Here is a 22,488-nt window from a genome sequence, read left to right on the forward strand (position 1 = left end):
ACGATCAATCCTTACTTATAGACTTTATGCCAATTACGAGCAGAAGCTTCGACATTATCATAAGTATGAATCGACTACCTCTTCATTGTGTCTAGATTGGTACTACAAGAAGGTTGTACAACTGAATCTACCCACGAGAAAAACATGGTCATTTATGATGACAAATCGGAGAAAAACCTAAAGTTTCCTTCCTACCCTAAAAATCAAACAATAAGCTGTTATGAAATTCTCGAATCAACATGATTAAATCAAATGTGAAGGATCTAATCAAATGTGAAAGATTTGATTTAAATGGGGAAGTTTAAGTGAAAACTTCTTCCCAAGAAATCAATGTTGGGATTTTAACAACAAAACAATTTATGTTGTCTACTACCAGTGATCCATCAGGTCCTTCTTTATGGTAGCCCAATTATCAACTATGTTAACACCAAAAGGAAACAAAGTCCAACTTGAAAGATAAGCAAGAAATTGTATTCCAGAAGTTGGAACAACTATGGTGTAATGCACCAGTCCTACTTTTCTGAAAGAATAGAGAACTTGTTTGTATATGACAACATGAACATAAAGGATTGAGGCACACATAGATGAATTGAGTCAAGGTTTTTGCCTATATCTTGGGTTGAATAACATAAATGAGAAATTTGCTGTCATCACGACATGTGAGATTCATTGACATTGTAATGAGATTGACATGACATCAAATGTCTTGAGCTGAAACAGACATACCAAACCCCACTGAGCACGAGAGCATAGTCTTGGACGAAGCTCACAGACTAAAGTGTTCAAACCATCTAGACTTCTGACCTAATGTGCTTATATCTAAAGAAATGTTATTAGTGAACGTGCATGAAAGTAGGGATTACCAATTAAATGGATGAATAACAAACTTACACCAAATGTAGAATGTTCGGAACACTCAAGACTAGGGCAACAATATGAAATACCCAAGTAAAAGTGGGAACCAACTCAATGGACTTCATGCCAAAACTACCCAATAAATCTAATGGTTTTGATTCTATTGAGGTAATGGTCCAAAAAGTGACTAAATCTGCCCACTTCCTATTAATTAAAGAAAACCTACGAAATAGAAAAACTGACTAGCACTTGCCAAAGAAAATCGTCAGACTGCACAAGGTGCCAATCTCTATCATCTCTCACTAAGATAGCAGATTCACCTACTAATCTTAACAGTCTTTAAAAATCCTTGGGTGCACGCTTAGACATAAGCATAACTTATTATCCCAAATAGTTAGACTGAATAAACCATCTCGACATGAGTAATCTGCTCTGAACATGTAAATACATGGAATACTCATTTTCGTTAATTGAGTTTTTCCTGCAACGATAGTTGTCACACCATTATCAAGGTCATACCATTGGAAGCCTTATATGGGTGAGAGTGTCAACCCTCGATATATTGAACAATGATTGGAGTTACAAAATGAACAATGAACATGAAGATGATATGCTGCATTTAGATCCATGAATCACTTACCAAATCATAGAAAATATTGTATGAATCGGAGAAATATTTTAGAATAGTCATGAGTCATAAGAGAGTTATGTGAACAAAAGATGTAAGTCTCTCGACTTCCAAGTCAGAGACTGTCTAGCTTTAAACGTGTTCCTTTTAAGGAATGATTTAAAACGAATCGTTCAAATATGTTATTTGTTAATAATAAATGAAAAACTAATTAAAATACAACTAATAAATAAGTAAATAGCATATAATTTTAAAAATTTGTTAATTAAATAAAATAAAATTATTAAATAAATTATGTATCATTTCACTCACATATCATTTTATTTACAGAGCAAATGAAAAATAAAAATAGTTCCTCCCAATGTAGAACGAAAATCAGCTAATCATAAAGAATCTCTTTTCATAAGAAATATTCTGTTCCATTCTTTCGGAACAACTTTTATTTATTTATTTATTTATATTTATTATGATGTGATGTTTTATTTCATTTTTTCTTCAACTACGTATGACAAATGTGAAAACGCCATGTTAAGAGTAAAAAAATACTCAAATTGAACAAAAATTGATTACTTTTATCACACGTGAAAAGGTTTGGGTTGGGATGTTGACATTAATGCTTTAATCTATTAAAATATCATATAAATAAATAATAAATTAGTATATGAAATCGATATTACTATATTAATTAACTAGGTGTGATACTTATGTATTACATGAGTTTATTTAAAAAAAATTAAATATGAAATTTTAACAATTTGAGAAGTTTGAATTTATAAGAAAAATAAGAAAAAATTTAAATTATTAAATTAATGAGACTTTAATACATTGAATACATTACATATATAAATCATTTCTAATAAATATTTTACATATTAAATGTGAAATTTTAATTTAATAAAATGAAAATTATAATAAAATGACAAGTGGAAAATAGAAAATTCAAAAAATCTAGAAAATGCCATGTGTCCAAATGAAGGAGAAGAAGACAATTGGCAAAAAAAAACCTTCATTTATTAAGGAGGATGATCTTATATCATATGACATAAGTGATTTGGTTCGTTTCGTAACTATTTTTCTTAATATTCTTTTACCTATTAAGAACTATAAAAAGGTTAACCGAAAACATCATTCAAAGTTTAATAGTTATTATTTTTTAATTTTTAACTTTTAATGTTTTTTTACTATGTAAAAATATATTAAAGTTAATAAGTTCTTTTTTTACAATTACAGTTCATATAATTTTACGACGATAATCACCTATTAGTCAAATTCACATTTTCATATTATAACATAATTATATATCGATATTGATAGAATCATAGAAACTTCTTAAAAGTAAAAAAAATATATTAATTATTTATAAGTTTGACTATGATTTTTGATGATACAAAATATTAAAAAAAAAAAAAAGAATTATTAAATCATAAGCAATGGGTTCTCCCAATTCATTTTCGTATTTTCTATTCGAATTAACCCTTTACGGCAGGAGAGGCTTGAAATCAATTAATTAATTAACAAGTCATGCACAAAGAGACATAAAACCATTTAAGACATACAAAACAACCAAAAAGAGTAAGTCACTTGCAAGCTCACATAATTACTAGTCGGTGAATATTCCCAACAAAGCAATGAAGAAGCGCTGGCGAGATTGGACCTATGTCGATTAGTACTAACATGTAAGTACATCGGTCTCCTATGTGCATGTATACTTTGAAAATGATTTTTATTGACAATGAAGCATTATATACAAAAATGTCAAGAGAGCGTATATATAGAGTTTGATAACTAGGTTCCACTCCTGTAGACCGATGATTACGAAGCTTTAATAAACTTGACCCCATTATTATGTGTCATATATATATATATATATATATATATATATATATATATATATATATATATATATTATATATATATATATATATATATATATATATATATATATATATATATATATATATATATATGTAGCTATATGTACAGATCCTATATATTCCATATCACAGGTACGTTCCTGCAAAACTGTACTACATTTTCATCCAACACATCAAATCAAATAAGACTGGATTGGATAGTTGCTGCATCTTAATGAATTGTGTATGTGCGAAAATATATCCGACGAATCCAGATTCTCATGAGCTTCTTCCTTCACCACCACCTGCTGCATGCTCATCAACACACAAAACGTTGCAGGAGTTTGATGTTAAAAAGATGAATCATGTTAATGTTTAATTAATGGAGATGAGAGAGATGCTTAATTTCTTACCTGGACAGTTTTTACATCTTCATCAGTGTCTTCTTCATGGGTGTTGCAAGTGCTTCTGTGATGCTCTCCAAATTCGTCGTTCTTAGCGAACCTTCCCCTCACTCTAGGCCTGCTGTCTGCTAGAGTTTTTCGGCATGCATACTGTAAGAAATTAAAATTTAGGGTTAGAAAATGGTAAACGAAAGTGTAAGATAAGTGGGAATTGTGTACCTTGATCTTCTTGCTGAAGTTTCTTTCGTTTCTTTTCTTCATATATCTATGAATCTTTTCTTTTCGTTCTTCGCTGGTGAGTTTGTTGGCCACTCTGAAGCTTTCCGATTCCAAGCTCGTGATTTCTGGAGGTGCTAAAGGTGGATTGCAGCTTCCGACTCCATTGTTAACCAGATGCTGGCTTTCATTACTAAGTGCCTTAATTTAAACGTAAATCCACGACAGAAAGTTTCAAAATACATGAATATATATGGAAATTAACAGGATCAAGAATCTTGGTCGAGTTAATTAAAGATTAATTACCTGAAGTTCATTAGAATTGTAATGGCGTGGGAGGGTATCTGGACAGAAGATGCCACTGTTATCACCTTGGAAATCGAGTTCATGAGCCTGAAGTTCGTTTGCCAACGACAAATTCCCACTGAAAATTCCACAATTGTCGACATGTAAGATAGGGTTTGAGTTTCCTGATGGAAGGTAGGGATGATCCATGAAACAATGGTTATTAGGGGACGAATTAGGGTTGTTCAAACGCATGCACTTAGAAGGTGGCATGGAAGATAGGCAGTCGTCTTCGCAGACCATGGGTCCCATAATGGACAAAACGTCCGCATGATCATTTTGATGAGGGTACGAAGGAATAGGCCCATCGGTCGCTAGTGAAATCTGGTTTTGGAGTAGAGAGAGATCGAACTGATCTTGATGACTAAAGGGATAGTGAGGGAGGGTTGTGAAGTCTATAGGGGCAGAAAGGTCATTTTCTATAAGTTTTTCTTGGAACAAGTCGGTGTTGGCTGATGTGGTGGCGGTGTTAGGAGGTGTTGGGTATTTCATCATATCGGAAGGGAAAGAGAGGTTTTTTACGTATGATGATGATTGTTCTTCATAGCAACAATTCAATGTAGATGCAATCTCGGAGTTGTGTATAGTTTCTTGGAATAACTCCGATTCACAGAATTCCAATATTTGAGCGCTAAGAGGACTCGATACTTGTTCCTGTTATCACAAAAAGAAAAAACTATTAAATTAAACTAATAATAATTAGGTATAGACCTTAAACATATCAACGTATTGTACACAATTTCGTACATAACTCTTCATTTGGACTTCTATGCATGTGTGATTACTTATCATAGATGGACTTTAATACCATAACTTAAAGCTAACATCACCGTCGATCGTGACAAAGATATTGATACTAAAAGAAGAGATATGGGTGATTACTACGTAGAAAATGACATATTGTTAATTTGTTTGGTAGAATGATTGAATTTAGGCACACGGGGGGAGATGTTCTTCTTGTAGACGTCGACATATCGATAAACGACAAACTATATAAATCGAAATGAAATGAAATATTTTCATTAAGTCCCTCGCTAACCTTATCGTCTTAATTTCAAGATTATAAGTGAATGAATACCTTACTTATACGTATGTACTACAACAAATTCATGAAAAAAGGTGATTTAATTTACCATAGGAGGTTGGTCAGGCGGATGTACAACGTCTTGCAACATTCTTGTTTGTTTATCGAAATGTTTTAATAAAACGAGTCGTAGGAGCAATGGAGATTTGGAATTGAAATCTGTAGCTTCTGAAAACCTTGTCGTGTATGATCCAAGTAAATGTCTGAAACCATCCAAAACTCCATGAGAAATAGTTTTAGATTTAAAAATACTAATAAAAGTAACAAAATTAACAGAAAATTGCTTTTTTGAGAGAGAAAAAAGGAAGAGAGAGGGAGGGAGAGAGACAAACGAGTAAGATGGAACAAACGTACGTTAGATTGGTGAACGAAAGGAAGGTTTGTTATATAAGGTTACATGCATAATGTCCGTACAATTTATTTGTTCTCCTACAACCTCTCGGAGCCACAAATTACGTATGGCTTTGTCCCATGTTCTTGCTCACGTAGCAACAAATCAGTCAACCGTTTTATCTAGTTGAATTTATTTGACACGTCGAAAATAAAAATTTTAATTGTAACTACATATTTTTCATACATGCATACATATCTAATGTACATATACAACTGAAAAAATAAGAAACGGATGAAAAAGGGGCAAGTGATTTCTAAAAATATCGAGCTACTAAAGTTTAGATATTTAAGTTCCAAACCACACTTTATTAGGTGATGAATGGGTATGGGAGAATAAAGTGAACAAAAAGAACAACTGCACACCAAATCTTTTGATTCCAAGTGCGTAGCTAGCTAGGTCTAGGCCTATGAAGTTTTTGCTTTGTATCTACTTGGTTAAGTTTTAAAGAACAAAAAGACCATCTCCATTAGGTAATTCCTTGAACCCACATTCTTCAATCATATAGAAGATAAAAAGAATCAATAAACACCCCACGAAGCTTTTGTTCTTTCAAAGATGGTTATGATATCTTGGTCACTTATCTCCTCGATCACCGCCCTTTGGCACATCTTCCATTTATCTTCTTTTGGAAAAATGCTTTGCCTTTCGAATCTTGAGATGTATGTTGTGGGTGAAGATTGAATAGCTAGCTTCGATGTGTTTTATATATAGTTGAAATATTTGCCAACAAGAAAACAATTCTTAGTGCTTTTAGGTTTACAGCTTGACAAAAAAATTGTGTCGATTTGACTGTGCGACATGACAATGCTTATAGATAACCTAACAAAAACTGTGTCAATTAGCAACACGACTTAAATCATGGGTTAATAGATTTTAACTTAACATAGAGAAAACCATGCTATGAGAAGCATTTTAAGAATGTGAAACTAAAAGTTAGACTCATAAACATAATCCTTACATATAAGCAGGCTATTAATGGAATTACTGAAGTTAGATAGAAAATAATGAAGCCATATTATTTCAATAGTAGCAATGGCAATAGCTCGATATTCTGGTTCTGTAGATGATCGGGAAACGATGCTTTGTTTGTTTGATTTCCCAAATATCAAAGAATCACTAATGAAAATGCAAAATCCAGTCACAAATCGACGAGTATCAGGACAACCAACCCAATCAGAATCTAAAAAGCTCGAATGTTCAGAGATGATTAGCAGTATGTAAATGTGATAATCATGGACTGGTAACAAATTGACTCAAACGATTAATCACGTAAGTAATATTAGGTTGATTGATATTGAGATAAATTAATCGACCAATCAATCTTCTATGATGAGTTCGATCTGTAAAAGGAGCACCATCAAAATTGGATGCTTTGCAAGAAGGATCCAAGGGATATTGAGCTGGTTTAGATGCACAACAACCAGTTTCTTCTAATAAATCCAATGTATATTGTCTTTGAGAAATGTAAATTCCTTCTATGATTGAGCTATTTCTAATCCAAGAAAGTGTTGTAATTTCCATAAATCTTTTAGGTTAAATTGCTTGCCCAAAGTTTCTTTTATTGCATTTATGTGATTTTACGAAGCGCCTGTTAAGAGTAGGTCATCCACATAAACCAATAAAGAAACATCATCCTTGCCTTTTCCTTTGAAAAATAAACTGTAATCGGTCTTAGATTTATTAAAACCTTAGGAAAACAAGAAATATGAGAATTTTGAATACCATGGTATTAGGGTGATTACATTTTGAGAATCCACCATGATAATGGGTGGTGGAATTCTTGATCCAGAAGGCTAGAGCTCATAGAGAAACAAAACCCTTATTTGTGATTTTTACCGTCTAGACATTACACTTTGGATTTTCATATTTGTCAATGTACTTTGATTGATGGTTTGAATTCAGAATTGTATTTTTGTAAAATTTCGAACCTGGGAAATATTATGAAAATACCTAATCTATCCATGTTTTGTAAAATTTCTAGAAAATCATCATAAGTTGGATTAAGGATCCATAAAATCTCAATATTTAGATTTTAAATGTAGTATGTACCTGATTTTTTCCTTCACCTGATATTGGTTATAACTTGGGAGAAACTCGTCATTTTACTGACTGGTCTGGAATAAGCTACATTGATATGCAGTTTTACAAACCTGCCATAAATTGTAGAAAAATCATATGGACTTGTGTAAGTAGTCCCTGAAAAGGTATTGGCCTGAAATTTACTAATATGGCTTCATAATCTGGTTTGGAGGGGTTTCAGAGGGTAAAAGTTGGTCTTGAATAGGCTGCTGTTTTGGAGTATTAAAGGGTGAATGGTAGCCCTTTTTAAGATTGTTTTTTGTTCATAGGAGTATTAAAGGGTGAATTGGTGTGAGGGGTCCTGGGATGCATTTGAAGGTTCACTTTGCTACTTGAGGTGAGTTTCTCACTATACTTTGTGATGTTGTGTATTATTTGCTTTAGATCGTGTATGTTATAGGATGTTTATATGAGTAGTACCAGACTGGGTTAGTGTCTAGTGGGAGTATGGTATTTCCTTACACATTGAGAAATACATATAGGAGGGCTCGACATATCCGAATGGGGGATCAGGCGTAGCCAATCTGTCCTAAGGGCACGACGAAATAAGCAAGGGGATCGGGCGTAGCCAATGTGTCCTAATGGGTTTGAGTTTGGGTTTGGCGGATCAGACTTAGTCAATGTGTAACAAGGGCTCGATGTACTGATCAACAGGGATCATGCATAACCAATGTTTCTCAATAGGTGTATGTTGTTATTGATTCGTTCGTTGACATGCATACGTGGTTGTGTGGTTGATGTTATCATTATATGTGTATTAAGGGTAAAGTTTGTATGATATGATATTGTGTATGTGTAAAATACACTAAGCTTTGTGCTTACCCTATTTCCCTTACAAATTATTGTTTGAGGATTGATGTGACCTTGAAGTTGGTTCGATTGGTGTTGCAAAGCTAGAGTTTTCGCCGTCTCTGCAAGATCACAAGGAAGAAAGGCCATCAGCCGTTTCCTAGGAGGACGCTCCCGGAAGAACGCTCTGATGGTTAAGTTAGAAGGTTTCTAGGGTTTCTTGGGTATGTTCTTGAGAGAGAAGAGCTTACCTCTTGAGTCCGAGAGCGTATCCTTTTATACCTAGCGCTCTTGCCCAGTTCGTACTAGACAAGATCGCTTTGAGGAGACAAGATCAGGGGCGCTGATTGGAGGGTCGTGCGCCTTCAACCGTCAGTGCGCTCTCATTGGCCCTGATGATAATGGCCTGATTCTACTATTTGTCTCCTGACTGTATCTTTTGTCTTGGAGGTAGGAGCGTCCCTTGGCGGGCGCGAGTTTTAGTCGGGACAACAGAAATGCCTCTTGGTGGGCGTGAGCCCTTCTCTTGGGCATTCTTTTCCCAGGAGTGCTGGCGGGCGCTGAGCCCGCTAGGCTCTTTAGCTAGGCGCGATTCTGTCGTGCCGTCTTAGGCACGTCATCAAGTGCCCCGATCCGGTAGCCGTAGCGTTGCAGCGCTAGTTACGACGTTCTGGACTTGATTAGCTTACATGTGTTGGTTTTCCCTTTACCTGTCACTCCGTCTTTAATGGCGATATGACTGTGCATGATGGCTGGCAGTTACGTCGCTGTCAGACATTTTGAATGTCCTGCCCCTTCCGTTTCTTTATAAGAGCGTTTGTAGGGTTTCTTTTTGGCTTCACCTCTCCTTCTCTTTTCTCCGCCTTTCCTTTTCTGAGTTAGCCTTCTTTCTATTCCATTATGGTGAGTCTTCCTGGTATCCTTCCTTCCGCTGCTGAATACCGTCAACTCGAGGTTACGTATGGTTTGTCTTCTTTGGAAGGCGTGGAGTTTCCTTCACCAGGTTCCTACATCTCATCCCCCCTGGAAAAATCAGGGTCAATTTGAAAACCCTAGACGCTGGCATCCGTTTCCCGTTGACGGACTTCCAGGAGGTAGTTCTTCAAAAAGATGGTTGCAGCTTGCAGATGTTGACCCCGAATGCTGCTAACAAAGTGGTGGTGTTTAAAATGATTTGTCGGGCCAACAGTTATCTTCCTGACTATTCCGTGTTCAAGTATTTCTTCAGATTCTGCATCACCAGAGACAAGTGCACATTCTTAGTCTGGCGAGGGGGACATGCTTAAGTCCCCGATGGACGGACTCCTAAGAACTAGCAAGACAAATGGCTGTGGTTGAATCAAGACTTCGTCGGTAGCGGGCGGTATCATGCGAATACCTTTGCTGATACTATCCCTAAGCTTTTCCCTCATAATCAGAGCATCGCTGATTATCTAAAGAGTGTCCTAGTACTTCCTGGGGACTACTCTGAGGCCCTCCTTTCCGACGTGGGGATGAGCCCCTCTTGGAGGCGTCGTGGGAAAATGACGGTGTTCTTATGCGTTGTCGACGGTGAGTGTTTTACTCTTCCTCTTTCCTTCCTCTTCTTTTTCCCTGATGCTTTTTGGTGACTAGCGCTTCATGTTCTGGCATCCCCAGGTGTTGAATAATCTTTGTCTATGGATCAGGCTTTGCGAAAGCATTACCGGGGTAAACTGGAGCATCATGAGGTGGATCTGGTTGAACGCCTCCTTCCGCCTCGTCGAATGGACCAGCTTGCCTTAATCGCCGCCCCTTCTGTCCCTCCTACAGGTGAGTCAGCGCCAGAGACAAATCCTATGCATGCCCACCCTGTTTCAGCTGTCATGCCTTTGGGCGGTACTCGCTCCCCTTCCATGGAGAGTAGTGAAGACAGCAAGAGGGTATTATTTCCGATTTCCGGCGCATGCAAGCAAAGAGGAAAACTGTTTTGGTGATGGGTGAGCGGATTACCTGTGCACCCAATGCTGCCAAAAGAATTCAAACCAGGCGCAACTTCTCCCGTCTGTTGAATTCTATTGCTTCCATGCCGACTGGTGTGGTTGTGATCCCTGATGACGACGTTCAACAGTCCGAAGTGATCGATGGGGCGCGTGACCAACCCATTGTTTCATCTGTTTCTCTTATGCCTGTTCAGAGTGCTCCTCTTGTTTCGATGAAACTTTCCCCTATTAAGAACTCTAGTGATCCCGACCAGGTCCCAATCAATTCAAGCAGTGTTATTGGGGAGAGTTCTATCAAGTCCCCTATCTTTACTCCCTCTTGGAACCTTCACAATGAGTCCAGGTTATCTATTCGTGCTAACGCTCTTGAGTTTTCCCGCCTTGCTTTCCCTCTAGCCGCGGTTGGTGATATGGAGGCCATGGGCAGCCCTGCCCTTGCCCATAACATGGCTTACACCGCCGTGCAAGCCATGTTTTATCTTGTCACGGGTTCACGATGCATCCAATCCCTTGGCAAGATGGAGGCCACACGTACCACGTGTGAGCCACGCATGGTAGGGTTGGAGCGTCGTGTTGCTGAACTTGGTGGGGATCTTCAGCACTCTGAACGAAAATATCAACTCCTTGCTTCTGAGAAGACTGCCCTTGAAGATGCTAGAACTGCTTTAGAGGCCAAGGTTGACTCCCTTTCCCAGGTCAACGAAGGTTTAATGATCCAAGTTGAGAGCCTTGAGCGTGACGCCGCCGGTCATGACAAGTTAGTTGTCGCCTTGCAAGCAAATGTCGATGCCTCTCGCCGAGATTTGGATTGGTTAGTGTAGGTAAGTGTTGTACGTATCGTTGATAAGCTGATCGAGCATCGAGGTTTCTCAAATGCTATAAGTCTCATTCGACATGCTGCCTTTGTTGCTGGGGCTGAGTCCGTTCAGAAGGCGACTACTGGTGTTGGTTCTGAAGGTGTGTCTGCTTGTCTCTCTTCTGTTGGTCTTGATGTTAGTGTGAACGAGGCTCTGCTATCATTTGCAAGTATGGACCATGCGTCTTTGTTGGGGCTGGGAGATTTGGATATTGGGGGCCTCCAAGAATTGTGTGCTTTTTCTGGCTCGGAGGATACTCCGGAGGGTATGGTGGTTCAAGGGGAGGAAAATATGCAAGCGGTCCAAGGTATTGTTGGTGAGGGTGGTCAGGGTGTTGAAGGTGATGGTGATTGTAACATTGGTGTGAGTGGTGAGAGCCCTAGTGGTGATGCGATGGGTGTAGTAGTGGGATTGGCTGGGGATGGTGGGAATGATGGTGATGAAAAAAAGATGCTCCGGCATCATGTGCTACCTCTTCTGGAGCGTGAAAAAATGTTGGTGATGAAGAAGACGCTCCGGCGTCATGTGCTACCCCTTTTGGGGCATGAAAATGTTCTTGTTCCTTTGCTTTGCTTTTGTTTTCTGTGTTGTTTTTTTTGTTTGATGGCTTGTTGTTTTGTTATGCTTCTGGATGCCTACTTTTGTTTGCTTCATTTGGGCATGTAATGAATGGACTTTGCTAAATATTACTTCTTTAATTGCATATGTGACGATGTTTGGCATATTAGATACCAAGTTGTATGCTCTAAGCATTCATTTTACCCCTATTAGTACCTCAATGCACTGAGCATTCTATTTCGCCCATATTGTCATTGATACGCTGAGTATCAAACTTAGGTGCTCTAAGCACCCAATTATTAAATCCAATGCATCAAATATTTGGACATTTTGTAATAGCTTAATACACCGAGTATTAAAATTTAGTACATTGACCGTTTATTTACACTGATCGTGGGCTCTAATACACTAAGTATGATGATCATATCACTAAGCATGAAATCAAGTACACTAAGTACTTAGGATGTGGTACGCTGAGCATGACATTGGGCAACACTAAGTGGCCGGGTCTGCTTTTCGCCCTTTTGTTAAAAGAAAAACTTCTTCAGGTTCCTGGCATTCCAGGTTCTTGGTATTTGCCTTCCTTCCATTGTTCCAAAACATATGCCCCATTCTGTTTTGCCTCTATAATCTTATACGGGCCCTCCCATATTGGACCCAATTTACCATGGGGTTGGGCTCGGCTTGCTTCATTCTTCCTTAACACATATTTGCCCACTCTGAATGCTTTCTCTTTTACCCTCTGATTGTAGTATCTTTCCAGTTCACGCTTATAAGTGGCCTGGCGTATCTTTGACTTCTCGCGCCTTTCTTCTAGGATGTCCAGATTCAGCCTCGAGTCCTGGGCATTGCTCTCCTCATCTGCGCTAACCGTCCTTAGCATGCCCACCATTGTATCCATGGGGAGTATAGCCTCCGTCCCATATGTTAGGCTAAATGGGGTCTCTTGTGTACTTGTTCGCGGAGTTGTTCTGTATGACCACAACACTGCCGGTATCTCCTCTGCCCAGTTTCCCTTTGCCTTACCAAGCCGTTTCTTGATCCCATTCACGATGGTCCGGTTAGACACTTCTGCCTGTCCATTTGCCTCTGGGTGTGCCACCGATGTGGCTGACTTATCCCTTTATTGGCGCACTATTCTCTGAAAGGGTTCTCAACAAATTATAAACCGTTGTCACTGACGAGTATCTTAGGTGTTCCAAACCTTGTCATGATATTCTTCCATACAAATTTTATCACGTGTCTCCCAAATATGCATGCTAGTGGTTCCGCTTCAATCCACTTTGTGAAGTAATCCACTGCCACCACCATGTACTTTAACTTTCCGAGTGCTTATGGGAACGGTCCTACAATGTCTATGCCCCACTAGTAGAATGGCCATGGGCTGGATATGTTATGCAGCGACACCGGTGGATTTGCTTGGACCGGGGCGTAGGACTGACATTCTTCACATTTCTTAGTCAATCCCATTGCATCATGGTGCACAATGGGCCAGTAAATTCGCATTCGAAGTACCTTACCTGTTAAGGCTCGTGCTCCTTCATGCGCACCTGCCTGGCCTGCGTGCGCCTCCTGCAACGCTTCTATTTCCTTAGCTTGGTCCACACATTTCAACCATGGCGTTGTGAAACCTTTTCGATACAGTTCCCCGTTTATCAGTGCGTATGAGGGCCCTTTTATGCGTATTTTCCTAGCTTCGCCATGGTCGTCTGGTAGCACTCCCCTTTGCAGGTATTCCATAAATGGTGTCATCCACGTGGGCCCGGTGGTTGTTAAGGCATTTACTTGTCGCTCATCTATGCTTCTTTCTTTGAGTACTTCTACTAAGACTTTCTTCCACAGATGATCAAAACATGTAGATGCCAACTTACTTAGGGCGTCTGCCCTTCTATTCTCACTTCGGGGTATTTGCTTGATCATGAACTGTCTTAAAGATTGGATCAATTGCCTTATTATTCTCACATACCTCTCTATTCTTTGATCTCTTGCCTCAAAACTTCCATTGATCTGATTCACAGCTAACCTCGAATCTGTTAAGGCCGTTACAACCTTCGCACCCATTTGCTTAGCTAGGCATAGTCCCGCAAGCAAGGCTTCGTACCCAGCCTAGTTATTTGAGGTATGGAAGTTGAAACGAAGAGCATAAGTCACTTCCTCTCCCTCTGGGCTAGTCAAGATTAGGCCCGCCCCCGAGCCTTACCTAATGGATGCCCCATCGGTGTACAACGTCCATGAGTGGTTATTAGCCGGGACTTCCTCTACTGCCCAAATTCCTTCCTTGTCTGAGCCTCTTTCGTCTGGGATCTCAAGCAGAAAATCAGGCAATGCTTGCCCCTTGATACTTGTCCTTGGACAATATCTTATGTCATGTTCCCCCAACTCAATTGCCCATTTTGCTAGCCGGCCCGATGTCTCCAGCTTGAGTGATATTTGTTTAATGGGGCAATTTGTTAAGACCTCGATTTGGTGTGCCTGGAAATAGCGCCTCAAACATCGCGCTGCGTAAATGAGCGCCAAAACTAACTTTTCCAAGGTAGGATAGTTAAGCTCAGGGCCCTGCAATGCCCTACTGACGAAGTATACCGGCCTCTTCTCTCCTTCCATTTCTATAGTCAACACTGAAGATATTTCTTCGTTCGAGGTCGAGAGGTACATTTGCAGTGTTTCTCCCGGAATGGGACTGGCCAATGTGGGCAACTTGTGCAGCGCTTCCTTAATCTTTTGGAGTGCCGCCTCCGTTATGGCCGTCCATTGAAAGTTGTTCTTTTGAATGCAGCTTTTTAGAGTATGGAATAATGGCATAACCTTGTCGGCAGACTTGGGATGAATCTAGTCAGAGCCGTGAGTTTCCCGTTCAGACCCTGCGCATCTCTGAGAGTGCCTGGAGGCGGTGTCTCCATAAGTTTGTCTACTTTAACTAGGCTGGGTTGAATGCCCTGTTTAGTGACATAATACCCCAGGAACTGTCCTTCTTCTACTCCAAACGTGCATTTGGATGGGTTCAATTTCATTTTGACCCTTTCTAGCATACAAAAGGTTTCCTCGATGTCTTGCAACATTTTGTCTTCATGCGGGCTTTTGATTACCATATCATCGACATACACTTTGATATTCCTTCCAATTTGTTTGGCGAAAATCAATTCGACCAGACGCTGGTACGTGGCTCCCGTGTTTTTTAAACCGAAAGGCATCTTAGTTATAACAGAAAGTGCCATGATCTGTGTAGAAAGCCGTTTTCTCTTCATCCTCCTTGCTCATCAAAATATGGTGATATCGTTTATATGCATCTAAAAAAAACTTTAGCTTGAACCCTTGTAGCGACTCTACTTTTTGGTCGATCTCCGGGAGGGTATAACAGTCCTTAGGACATGCTTTGTTTAAGTCAGAAAAATTGATGCACATGCTCCATGACCTGTCATGCTTGCACACCATAACCGGATTAGCGATCCAAGTTGGGAAAACTGCTTCCCTCACAATTCCGGCCTCTGCCAGTTGAGCCATTTCTGCGTTAATCGCCCTGTTGCGGTCCCCCCTGAACCCTTTTCTTCTGTTTGACTTCCTTTGTACCTGGTTTGATCTTGAGCTTATGCTCGATGACCTTTCTATCCACACCCACCACGTCTGTAGGAGTCCACGCAAACACATGTTTGTATCGCTTGAGCAGGCCAATCAATGCTTCTTTTACATGACCTGGGAGATCATGGCCAATACCGACCGATTGATCGGGATGTTCTTCGTTGATTACTTCCTTTCCTTTTGTAGGGTCATTCCACGGCTTCTTGATCTCCTTGGCTATCTCTGCTGGTTGCATGACCGTAAAGCATTGCAATTCTTTGGGTGGGGTGGCAAGCACTGTGGCCGGACCAGCTGAAGTGTCAAATTTCACGATTTCATGCATGGTCGACAGGACCGCTCCTAGTTTTAGGAGTGCAGTCCTTCCTTGGATGATGTTATGCTCCGCTGAGTGCCGTATAACGACGAAATCAATCGGGACCGTCTTCTTTCGTTGCTTGTCATGGCTAGTTAGCGTCAGGGGGAGGTGAATTGTGCCTAGTGGCCATAGGCTGTGGCCAATGAATCCGACCAGCCTCCCCGTCGTAGGTCTCAGGTTGTCTTTCCAACGATCTGGGAGACGACAAAAACAGTGCTCATAGATTGTGTCTACCAAACTCCCCGTGTCGACATAAACTCTGTGTATTGTTACATTTTTTATGGAGGCCTGGATTACCAGTGGGTTATCGCCTCTCCACCCCTTCGGCCGGGGGTCTTGCGCAGAGAACGTGAGTATTCGTGCTGGAGGCCCGAAACCCCATTGGCTAGCAGATTGTTCTTCCCTATTTCTTTTGTTACGTATCATGAATATCTCCTTAGGTTGAGCCCCTTCTCGAGACGTGCTTTTGGCGTTTTCGGCGTCAAACTTGGCACGCAGGCTCCGTGCTATCTCCACCAGGTCTCCTTTGAGTTGCTTTTCTTCTATTTCCTTCTTGAGTAGCGAGCAATTAGCAGTATCATGGGTCTTGCTTTTCTGGTACTCACAGTACCGGCTCTTGGGCGTCTTGCCTGGTTGCTGTTTCTCTGATACCGCATACACATCCGGTCGACGACTCCGCCTGTCATCCCTAATGAATGGTCGAAATCGCCCCTAAGGCCTTCTTACTTGGCCGAAGTGTCTACTTCCCCCGCGAAAGTCCATGTGACTTGGGTTGTGGCGAATGGTCACCATAGCATTTAGATATGCTTGCTTTGCTGCTTCTCCTTCTTCTTGCCGCAAGTATCGTTCTACCCTCTCCTTTAATTCGGCCCTTGTCTAGGGTTTCTTACCCATGAGCTTTTGGGATAACGGGCCTGGTAAGAGTCCCCACGTGAATGCGACGACTATGAGCCCCTCGTCGTGTCCTGGCACATCTAATGTAGCATTTATGAACCTTCTGAAGTATTCTCATACAGTTTCACCTTTCTTTTGCTTGCAGCCTATTATAGAGTGAGAATCTCCTTTGTACTTATGCAATTGCATAAAGTTAGTGAGAAATAGGTATTTGAGATGAGCGAAGTTGGAAATGCTTCCTGGATGCAACGTCTTGAACCACGTGCTCGCATTGCCGTCGAGAGTCATCGGAAAATATGTACACAAAAACCTCTCATCGAGCTTCAACGATGTCATCGTCCACTCATACGTGTCGATATGGCTATCCGGGTCAGTGGTGCCGTTATAGGTTTTGAGTGTTGGCAGTTTAGCTGTGTACGGTATTTTGTAATCTATAAATTCCTTGACGAATGGAGAGGTAACGCTGTGGGAGAGATAATCTTGGTTTGGGATGGTTGATACTCCTTGCGGTTGGGGTTGACGGTTTAAAATGTATGATGACGATGCATGGTAGCCTGGATTTGGACCGTAAAAGGGTTGTTGTTGGAATGGCAACTGCAGGGGATAGCCGGAAGGGAAAGGGTGCACCGATGTTAAAGGGTTAATCGTTGAGTCCTGCTGCAGGTTATGGTTAGAGGCGGTGGTAGTCCAGCCCATGTACCCACCATAGGGTAGATAGGCGATGTATGGGCCACCATGGTTTGTACCAGTGGCGGTAATGAAATCGTTGGGCACGGTCCAACCGATATCTGGTGTAGCGGTGGTAGCGGAAGTGACAATTCGATATTGAGGACCTGGCTTGATGGTTTGGTGATGGGTGCTGCATTGGTGGCACAAAGAGTTGTGGCATTTGAAGGGATGTGGTTAGCCGTGGCCTCGTCGGGGCAAATCTTGGTTGGTGGGTTGAAGGTTGCGAGGCGGTGTCGGTGGTTATTCCTGGGGTTGTTGTGGTTACTGTAGAGCTTCCCTCGCCTAGGGTTGCTCTGTTGGCCGTCGTAGGCGGCGGTGTTTCGTCCAACGTTGCCATGGAGCGTATGGGAGTAGTCTGACACCCTCTGTGTCCATCACTGCCGTCGAACACCATTGATCTTACAGAGTTGTGCTTTCAGTTTGTGTTCTTCGTCTCACAAACAGATGGCGCCAAATGATGTGACCTTGAAGTTGGCTCAATCGGTGTTGGATAGCTAGAGTCTCTGCCATCTCTGCAAGATTACAAGGAAGAAAGGCCGTCAGCCGTTTCCCGGGAGGGCGCTCCCAGAAGAACGCTCCAACGGTCAAGTTAGAAGGTTTCTAGGGTTTCTTGGGTATGTTCTTGAGAGAGAAGAGCTTACCTCTTGAATCTGAGAGTGTATCCTTTTATACCTAGCGCGCTTGCCCAGTCCGTACTAGACAAGATCGCTTTGAGGAGACAAGATCAGGGGCGCTGATTGGAGGGTCGTGCACCTTCAACCGTCAGGGAGCTCTCATTGGCCCTGGTGATAATGGCCTGATTCTACTGTTTGTCTCCTGACCGTATCTTTTGTATTGGAGCTAGGAGCATTCCTTGGCGGGCGTGAGTTTTTAGTCGGGACAACAGAAATGCCTCTTGGCGGGCGTGAGCCCTTCGCCTGGGCATTCTCTTCCTGGCAGCGCTGGCGGGCGCTGAGCCTGCTGGTACGCTAGGCTCTTTAGCTAGGCGCGATTCTGTCATGCCGTCTTAGGCACGTCATCAAGGATCAACATGTTTTTAGGATGGTAGGGTGTGATAGTACACACTAGCTCAAGACAGATTGTTGGAGTTTTAATATTACATTGGTTTATGTTTTCTTGAATTTGGGATTTATAACTATTAACAAATTTTGAATCGATCTTGGGGTATGATTTTGAACTTATTTTGAATAAAAGATTCAATTTTTTTTATTTATGTTGAAATGGTTTTGAACTTATTTTGAATAAAATATATGATTTTGTTTATTTATGTTGTTTTAAAAAGTTCATATTATTGAAATTTTGGGAGTTTACAAGTTGGTATCAGAGCTAGGTTGAATGAATCAACCTCACTTACGTGAGTTCCAAACTCAAGTTTGTGGCTTGAGAGTTATTTTTAAAATAAACTTTTATAAAATTAAACAAAATGGTTTGGGAAAGGTGATCAAAAGTGCAGTGTGTACAGTTAGTCGGTTCTAGAGGAAAAAGGCAAAGCGTTCAAAACATATTTATTGTTCTCGGATATAAGATTGTATTATGTATGCTAGATACCCTGATTTTTCACATGCTATGTTGGATGCATGTTATGTGTGCTATTTGGAATTTTTGCTTGTATATGTAGGTCGTTAAATGAATGCTTTAGGTTGTATGGAATATGAACTAAATAGACTTAGAAAGACTAATATAGCATGGTGTGCGGCTCTTGTTTGAGTCCAACCGTTCTGGTGCAGAATATTTTATTCGAGTGACTATCTGGTTATACGATAATGCATTCACGAGATGACATGTTAGGACTGGTGGAGACTACATGTGATGTAGAGTAGCAGGGCAAGGTGGTTCCTACGAATCTAGGAAAAATATAGCAAATGCCAATATAGAGTGGATGTGATAGAATTACTTGTTATACTAACTTCTTAAATGTAGAATGCTTTGTGATTTTAGGAATTATTATTAATATTTATTAACTATTGAACAAATACGTTAAATTGCATGCCCCTAAAATTTGGTAGCCTTAGGTTGTTTGGTTTAGCTTTACTGTGCAATTCTTGTTTGAGTCCAACCATTGTAGTGTGGGATCTCTCAGTCAAAAGGCCACCTAATTCTAGTTGCATGCATCAATATTCAGAAGGTAGTTAATTGGCATTAATGGGAGTTTCTGTCCGGTAGGATAGTAGGGTAGGGTGGGAGTCCTAGTAAACTATGAAGAGTGTTGGTATGTGTTAGTACGAGCATATTGTTAGAATTGTCGGTGATAAGTGACTTGGTTATTTTGGGATGGACCTTGGAGTAGGCATGGATAGGTGTGGAAGATAGTATTAGATCTCCTACTATTGAAAGTATAGGATCCACACTCGAGTCAAGAGAAGTCACAAGGGAATCCAAGGATTTGATTATGATTTGCTAAGCATATTAATAGTGTGTTGTACATCATGGTAATGTTGGTCCATTCAATTGGGAATGATGATTAGGGATACTGAAGGATGAGTAGATAGAGAATAGTATAATGATAATCCTTTAGATAGGTGGTGAAGAGTTCTATTTATATCAAAAGAATGTTGACTACACAACATGGAGCTAAGAGCTCTGGGATTGGCTCAGACAACACGATCCTACGTAATTGGATTGCTACTGAGATGTTATAGGACCTTACTAGAGGAGTTATTTGGTATCATTAGACAAATCAATAATAGTTTGGTCGCTTGGTTCGAGGAGCGGGTTGCAGTTGTTTAAACTACCGATAGGATATGGAGGCATCTCAGGATAGAGAGCTAAGTTTGGAGACATAGCTGGGAAACAAAACGCGGTCATAGGGCTCGACTCTGTTAAAAATTATAAAAAAAAGTTTGTCATTGTTGTGTGAAGAACTGGAGGTCATAAGAACCACACTTGATGGGAAAGAGAAAATGTGTTGATACTTATTTGGCGGATCGAGGCAATTCAGAGAAAGCTTATTAGGAAGTGGTCAAGTGGATCTTGTCACACTTGAAGGGAACACTTGATGCTTTTTTGGTGTTTGTGCAAATTCACGACATACAGCCTTGGTTGGATTGATAGACATGGACCATGAAAGTGATCTGTAACTAAGAAGATCATTGACGATTGGTATTGTTCACAGTCTTCTTTTGAAGGTAGAGAAACCTATCATGTTCTATTAAAGGTTATAAATTTAAAATTCTGGTTACAAGGAGTATCTAGAAAACATGGTTTTGGCTCATGAAAGCCCAAACGATGAATCTATGAAAGGTCAATTCCATTCAAGGGGCGGGGGGGGGGGGGGGGGGGGGGGGAGGCGGCGATGATCCATGCATGGATCATGAAGGCCCAAAAGGTGATGGATTATTTATTCTAGTGGGTTAGAAGGTGGTTTTGGCTCAAAGTTTAGGTTGTGCATGGTAACCACCAAATTGAATTAGGGTTGTATGAGGGCTATGACAACACTTTTAAGGTTTCATAAGTGCTAAAACATGCTACTCTTTGCCTCATAAAGCCTCCTAGCCATTTTTGACATTCTTTGGTGGATTAGGGTTTCACTTTAATGCTTCTTATGGCTCTTTAATGGAGCATAGACGCTTTTTTTTCATTCTCAAGTGTCTTGGATGTTTTTTTGTGTTATTTCAAGAGTTTTCGTTAATTTTCATTTACTAGTTTTAATGAGTAGTTGGTTGGTTGGCTTGTAACCACCAAGTTTGTAATAAAGGTTTCATATAAAGCCAAGTTTATGCATGGAAAAAGTGATAGACGAATTTTAATCAAAGAATCCTGTTGTTCACTTTGAATTATTTTCGTAGTTCACTAATTATCATTTTTTGGATGTGATCCTTCAGTTGATCGAATTCAAACTAATAGCTCTTAGTTTGTCTTTAGAGTTACAAGCTATAGGTTTAGTTTGTTTATCAAATCTATCCTTTTATTGTTTTTGTCTCAACCACTATTCAATATCAATACAAAACAACCCATACACACATCATAAGTGGTATTAGAGAGAAAATTCCTGCCACGTTTTATTGATTTCATGCTAAACTTTTAGCCAAGATTTGTTGTCCAGAAGTTGCTGTCCAAAAACATGTTACGTAAGTTACTTATTGAAGAAGATGAAGAAGTAGAAGAGAACACCTACATCTATAATGTTGAATTCTTTTATGAACCAAAATTTGACCAATTTTGCAAATGGGCCATAGGATGAGGCCCCGTTTTAAGAGTTGGGCCCAATTTGGAAAATTAGGCCAAATATGGGCCTATATATTTGGACCTTTTGGATCATGGATTTGTAATTGGGCCTTGGCCCAAATTAGAGAAACGGAAAAATGGACTATTACCCTATGTTGAACCCTTAGTCAAGATTGATAATCCAACTATTGATTAGTGCTCAATTATTGTGATAGTTCGAGATTTTTGGTGAGTCAGCAGTCGGAGGTTTACAGTTAAGTTCGACATTGTGAGGTGAGTTTTCCTCACTGTACTAAAGGGTCAAAGGCACCAAGGCCGTCCCTTTGGATTGTTATCCTGATTATAGTATGCTTGTATGCAAGTATGATCTGTTAGATCAGTATCCTGGAAGATAGGATGTTGTTATGATGTTATGATATGTTAGATTGGTATCGTGGTAGATAGGATGTTGTTATGTTGTTATGATTTGTTAGATCGATATCCTGGTAGATAGGATGATGCTATGTCTAGTGGTTTGTATGATATGTGCTTGTTTGTTGATTTTTTTATGTGTTATGAGTATGTTGACATATGTGTGTGTATGGTTGGGTTGAGGCGGTCCGGCTTTGTGCTGATGGCTAATAGACCCAGGGCGGCCCATAAAGACTGAAGACCCTACGAGGCGATCTAGTTAGGCCGAAGGCCTGGTGAGCGGTTTGTATAGGTTGTATGCCCTGTGAGGCGGTCCAAATGTGCCAAAGGCTCGAG

At 40.3% G+C, this 22,488-nt stretch overlaps 1 protein-coding gene across 3 annotated transcripts; it reads right to left on the minus strand.

The window, feature by feature from the left end:
- Nucleotides 1–3,455: 3,455 nt before the first annotated feature.
- LOC111881735 (uncharacterized) lies at nt 3,456–5,714 on the minus strand. Of its 3 annotated transcripts, none has more exons than XM_052768083.1 (5): nt 5,435–5,714; nt 4,263–4,955; nt 3,960–4,157; nt 3,750–3,890; nt 3,456–3,644 (listed from the first exon to the last, which is right to left on the minus strand). In XM_052768083.1, exons 1-5 carry the CDS (start codon nt 5,474–5,476, stop codon nt 3,531–3,533), a joined length of 1,188 nt encoding a protein of 395 aa, XP_052624043.1. In that variant the 5' UTR covers nt 5,477–5,714; the 3' UTR covers nt 3,456–3,530. The 3 variants fall into 3 exon arrangements, with proteins under 3 accessions (XP_052624043.1, XP_052624042.1, XP_042755779.2); XM_052768082.1 differs by lacking the exon at nt 5,435–5,714 and adding an exon at nt 5,049–5,188; XM_042899845.2 differs by lacking the exon at nt 5,435–5,714 and adding an exon at nt 5,049–5,187 and having other exon boundaries at nt 3,456–3,641.
- Between the last annotated feature and the right edge of the window lie 16,774 nt (nt 5,715–22,488).

Source organism: Lactuca sativa, chromosome 2, assembly GCF_002870075.4.
Source record: "Lactuca sativa cultivar Salinas chromosome 2, Lsat_Salinas_v11, whole genome shotgun sequence".
Classification (NCBI taxonomy): Eukaryota; Viridiplantae; Streptophyta; class Magnoliopsida; order Asterales; family Asteraceae; genus Lactuca; species Lactuca sativa.